This window comes from Camellia sinensis, chromosome 9, assembly GCF_055761805.1.
Source record: "Camellia sinensis isolate YWXY chromosome 9, ASM5576180v1, whole genome shotgun sequence".
Classification (NCBI taxonomy): Eukaryota; Viridiplantae; Streptophyta; class Magnoliopsida; order Ericales; family Theaceae; genus Camellia; species Camellia sinensis.
The window spans coordinates 49,993,859-50,000,000 of NC_138969.1; the positions used below are offsets into that span (position 1 = coordinate 49,993,859).

At 41.0% G+C, this 6,142-nt stretch overlaps 1 protein-coding gene across 1 annotated transcript in view; it reads right to left on the reverse strand.

Annotated features, from left to right (window-relative positions):
- Positions 1–5,438: 5,438 nt before the first annotated feature.
- LOC145798581 (uncharacterized) overlaps positions 5,439–6,142 on the reverse strand; it is a 2,836-nt gene continuing 2,132 nt past the window's right edge. The window contains exon 2 of the mRNA XM_082886801.1: positions 5,439–6,142. This exon is cut by the window's right edge and continues 650 nt beyond it. Coding sequence (XP_082742927.1) covers positions 5,566–6,142 — 577 coding nt within the window. The 3' untranslated portion in view covers positions 5,439–5,565.

Genomic DNA, 6,142 nt, shown 5'->3' on the forward strand with positions numbered 1-6,142 from the left:
GTCGGCATATTGAGCATATTGACCCGATCTTGTATCGGTCCACGTAATCCACTTTCGAACTTCCTCGCCTTTCGGTATTCGTCGTCAACCATATAAGGCGCATATCTCGCCAGTTCAGTGAAGGCACGATCGTATTCTGCGACTGTCTTGTTCCCTTGCACCAGATTCTGAAACTCCGTGGTCTTTCGGTCTCGGACGCTAAGGGGGAAATGCTTGTTGTAGAACAACTCCAAAAATTTTGCCCAAGTCAAACCCGGATTGCTTTCTCGGACCATCATCCACCATCTACGAGCATCGTCGTCTAATGTGAATGCTGCCAGAGATACCTTCTGGGCGTCTGTACTGGGGAAGATCTCAAACAACTTCTCCATCTCTAAAACCCATGCCTCGGCTTTCATTGGTTCTATGCCTCCTTGAAATCTCGGCGGTTTCATTTTCTTGAACTCTCTGATTAGGGTTATCGTGTCGTTCCCATACAAAGCCTGTTGTAGAGGCACTTGTGGCACTGGAGGGGGTGGAGCTGTATAACGACCGTTCGTCCGCTCGGCCTGCGTGGAAGTCGTACCAGTGTCCTGTGGCCTAGGTTGTCTCTGCTCACAAACCAAGCCTTCGACTAACCTTTCCAATCTCTCCAATCTATCTTCTGAACGATCTCGGCCAACTGGAGGTCTACCTCTCCTCATGATGCTAGGAGGATGCAAGATGAGACTTTAAAATAACTGAACAGATAATACGTATACAAGTAACAAATGTCTATGCCGAAATGATGCACACGTAGTCAAGTAGCAAGTAATATGATACAATCCTAACATTCTTCTAAGGGACATCCTATGCTCTTTAGGACTCAGAGTGTGTGAATAACGTACTATAAGGATCTTGTGCTCTGATACCATTCTGTCACACCCCCAAACCGCCCCTAGTAGTTTGGTGCCGTGATGGCCAGTAACCCGAGGTTACCGAAGGCCGACTTACAAGAATCACACACAATCAGAGTATGAAATATGGGGCTTACAAGTGCGGAAGCAATATATGTATATATACAGAATCTAAATAGTCCATGAGAGTCGTGCTTAAGTCCAATGAAATGACATACATTTTTTTACAAGGTCTTACAACTTAGATACAATAAGGAAATGAGATACAAAATACATCTTGACCAAAAGGCTTCTCAAACCGACATATACAAGCACAAATGAAAAATAAGCCAAGAAGCATGATCTTCAAGATGGTACAAAAATGCTAATCCAAAACATGTCGGCAATGCACCCAAAAACACATCGACATCACGTCTAGGCCTCAATGCCTTCTTGTTCATCACCTACATATATATATAGAGAGGGTGAGCTTGGATACTCAGTGAATGATATTAGAAATAAAGGTTTTGCATGATTGATATCCAAGATTTCTTTCAAAATAATACATAGCATACTTTACAGTCAAGGGGAAATCAAGTTCATTGCCGGCCTTTCAAGTTCTTTGGATGTTATTACATCTACTTAATACAAGAGGGTGATGACAATTCCAAGACAAGAGTGCAGTTGCATTATAGTCCCCTGCAACTAAGGACTTTCAAGACAAGAGTGCAGTTGCATTATAGTCCCCTGCAGCTAAGGACTTTCAAGACAAGAGTGCAGTTGCATTATAGTCCCCTGCAGCTAAGGACTTTCAAGACAAGAGTGCAGTTGCATTATAGTCCCCTGCAGCTAAGGACTTTCAAGACAAGAGTGCAGTTGCATTATAGTCCCCTGCAGCTAAGGACTTTCAAGACAAGAGTGCAGTTGCATTATAGTCCCCTGCAGCTAAGGACTCTCAAGAAATGTCATCAAAACAAGATAGTGTTTAATATACAAGTAGGGATAGTCAGTCATGCTAGATCAAGTACTTTTCAAAACAAGGCAAGACGAGATTTATGAAAGCAAGTGTAACATAGCTTTATTAAAAATACCACTCACATAGTTTCTTCACACGTCGGGGTCGAGACAAGCCCAAGTCCTACAAACACAGGGCAAAGCCTATTGAATGCACTTTAAAACAAGTCCCTTATGTATGCAAATGATCTCGGAAAAGCATGCTGGGCACTAACCAGGTCTAGGCCGAGGTTCCACACCTCTTCGCCGAGGTGTGTTCCCGAGGGCCATATTGGGTTTCCCTCTGCTGATGAACATGAAGAATATGAGTGTGAAAACATGAAAAATACGAACGTTCAATCATAATCTGTCATCACAAATCTGGGATTTTCGTGCTATGAGTTTGAAAACATGGACCTGGGTACCCGTACTTGGAATTCTTGCGGAAATAAACACAAAATCATGATTCTTTATGCAAGTTTTCGGATCAAAACAAGACTTTCTTGAAGAACACATGAATGTCATTTTCTCTTTCTAAAATCGAACTTCAAAACGATGCATGGCTTACAAATCATATCCGATCATGCAATGCAATAACATGAACATAGAGAACATCATGAGCAGATCAAGAATCTAACCTTAGAACACGGATCTAACGGTTCGATCTCTAGGAATCAAGCTTGAAGATCTACTTCCTCACTCTAAAACTCCTTCTTCCTCCTAGAGCTTCTCTCTCTACAAGGCAAGGTTATGATACCAAATGATAGTTTTCTTTACCCGGTTCTGGGGTTAACCCTCTGCTGAGACACGTGGCGGCGACTGATTGGGTTCTTCCAGAAAAAGTGGCTGACAGACCAGACAAAGCATGGTGGAAGGGTGTTCAACAAGCAAAGCGGTATGGGCTCTCTGACGGGGCAATGACATCGGCTAACAACAAGGTGTATCTAACACGCTATACGGAATGGCACTCCGGCAAGGGGTGACATCGGCTAACAAAGGACTTTGGCAACTAAGGTGACAATGACCTCGGCTAGGAAGGACAATGATGGGTCGTTGAACACACCAAAATTAAATACTAAACTATACCAAATTCTATCAGAATAATGGCAAGTCCAGGTATCGATCCACAGGGACTATTGTGAAATTAAACTAATTTAATTGTTAAATTCCTAAATTAATTTTGATAAAAAGATTGAACGATCATAACCTAATTTAATTAACAAATAAATTAAACTAAGGAATTAAATTATCAATAATAAATGAAATTGGATTTACTAAATTGGGGAAAAATCCTAGGGTTGAGAATTCACCACTAACCACATAATTAGGGTTTCCAATTGAAATTAATTATGCTATGGTTTGAACGAATTAATGCTTCACAACTACAAGCTCAAAGCATTTAACAAGAAGATCATCACATTCAATGTACGAGCACGAACCATCTCAAGTAATACGAATCGTTCACTCTAAACTAGGGTAGTGATACGACTCGTTCCTCGTAGCATGGTTCGTCCCATACCTTGAATGTGAAGGAATAGAAAACTCATGTATGGATAATATTCAACAATCACAGAAAGTTAAATATTTGAAAAGATGATGAAGATCATATGTAAAGAATTTCTAAAACACCATACAATGGTTCAAACCTTACATAATATAAAATCAAAAAAAGAAAACTACATAATTACATGGCTAGGGTTTCATCAAAACCCTAGAAAAGAAGACTAGCCACTCATGGAGGAGTGGAAGGAAGTAGAAAGAGAAGGAATCACCATGGGAGACATCCTTGAAGCTTTTTGTTCCTTTTTCTTTTGCAAACCCTAGCCTCCCTCTTTAGGTCCAAACAATTTCAGAACCCTAATCCAGCCTCTTTTTCTTCTTTTTATGCTATCAAATCTCGTCCAAACAGGTTTAAAACGTCGGTTTGACTTTCCCAGAAAAAGTCAACGCACGTGCGGGAAAGTCAACGCACGTGCGGGAAAGTCAACGCACGTGCGGAAAAAGTCAACGCACGTGCGGAAAAAGTCAACTCTGCCAAATTCTGTCTTTTTGCTCATTTTATGCTCCGACGATGTATAACCTGATTGACACTCAACACACATAAAATATACGGTTTAACCAGCAAGTGAAGTTAAGAGATTCTAATTAACGGCCTCAATGATGCACATTTCGGCCTTAATCACATCCCCCAACTTACTACTTGCTAGTCCTCAAGCAAGTAAAATAAAATAAAATTAAACAAAATCTATCTATTTCCTCTTTCGTGGGAAAACGGTTGCATTTAGCATATGCAACAAGCCTTTAAACCACAAGGTTACCCCAAGTGGACGAGTAAAGTCTCGTGAGGGTTTCCAGAAATGATACCCACAAACATTAACATATTCATATATACTCCACAACAAATGACCACATTACTCCACCGAACAATCAACTTATGTGCCACTACAGTGTGATATGTAGACATCATGAGTCATTAAAGACACAGTGGACAAGCATGAAGGAACCTATTGAGTCAAAACCACAATTCAGTTAATACAAAAGTAAAGTTCACTATACTTGTGCACGCTAGTAGACAAGTCATGAGTACCCTCGGTGTAAAGTGCAATCTCCATATTAGTTAACTATCCACTATAATAACCCAGTGTAACTCATAATAACACCCATCATATACAGAAAAGCTAACCTGTTGCAGCCAAGATTTTAAAAAGTTTTTTTTTTTTTTTTTTTTTTTTTTTTTTAAAATGACTGTGCAATGTCTTGATCCCTTAAGCTTTCTAATCAACCCGTGTAACGAGCATTGGGCCAATGACTCCCAAACCAGACGGTTTTAGGGCACTAGGTGTAAAGACACCCCTACGGGCTTAATAACTCGAGTTGAAAAGGCTACGAATCTGAACAAGTCATTATTCTTATTTTTCCTTAACTGTGCAATGTCCAAGTCCCTTAAGCTTTCTAATTAACCCATGTAGCAAGTTTTGGGCCAATGACTCCCAAACCAGACGGTTTTAGGGCACTAGGTGTAGAGACACCCCTACGGGCTTAATAACTCGAGTTAAAAAGGCTACGGACCCAAACTAGTCAAGTTGTCTTCTTTTTTTTTTTTTTTTTTTTTTTTAGAATCTTGGCTCCTCATTTATTCTTTTCTGTAACTCTAGCTATTATCAATGATGTACACCAGGGATTATAATAAAAAGATCACTGCTATGATAGTGTGCTCATGTGAATTAAGGCATACTCATGACAAGTGTACTAAAATCACAAACACAGACAACTCTCCTCGTGCAAACATGGCATGCAAGTATCTACCCAATAAATCCTTTTCATACAAGTCTACTATGATCTCCAAATAACATATGCAAATATCATCACCCTACTAGCAAAAAGTCATATCAGGTGAAGTAATGCAGTCAAGTGAAACAGGTATAAGCATGAATTATAAGCCAACTAGGAATGCACAAAATAAAATATAACCCTCATCCCCCAACTTGAATATGACATTGTCCTCAATGGAAAAGTAAAGAGAAATGAGAGAAAATTACCAGATTTGTAGGGGCACATCCAGGCAGGCGGAGAGTAACATATACACACAAATTTTTTTTTTTGTTTTTTTTTTTTTTATTTTTTTTTTATTTTTTTTTTTTTTTGTGAAAAGAAAAAGGAAAATAAAAATAAAAATAAAAATAAAAATAAAAGAGATAAAGCAAGATACAGGCGGGTACTAGGGAGAAGCCGGTGGTGGTGGTGGTGGTGGGAAATGTTGGGCAAACAAGGCTTGCATCAAAGCGCGCGTCTCGAAGGCATTATCCTGACCCTGTTGCTGGATGGCGAGGTTGTCGGCGTGGAGCTGATCGAAACGCACCTGAGAATAGGCGCGAAAAGCCTGGAAATCCGTGCGCAACTCCATGAGACTCTGGTGGTGATCACGAAGAGTATGATGGAACTGATCGACGGAGTGCTGAAGCTGAAAGTACTCCTCGCGAGTCATGTAAAGTGGGTCCCCGTGGGGAGGCACAGGGGGAACAGGATGAGCCGGATGGTCATGGACGGGGTCCTGGGCCTCCTCAACCGGGGCGCCCACCGGCTGCGGGATGCGAGATATGCTGTGCTGCCATTCCCGCCGGCCGAATGTCGGATACCCTCGATCAATCTCCTCATCCTCAGCAATGGGGAGGTGGTTCAGCTCAAACATAAGGGTCAACAAATTGGCGAATGGTAGAGGCCAAGTCAGGTTCTGCAGAGGTGTAGGCCGAACTGCCTCCCGTAGAAATTTCTGCATATGCAGCAAAATGAAATCC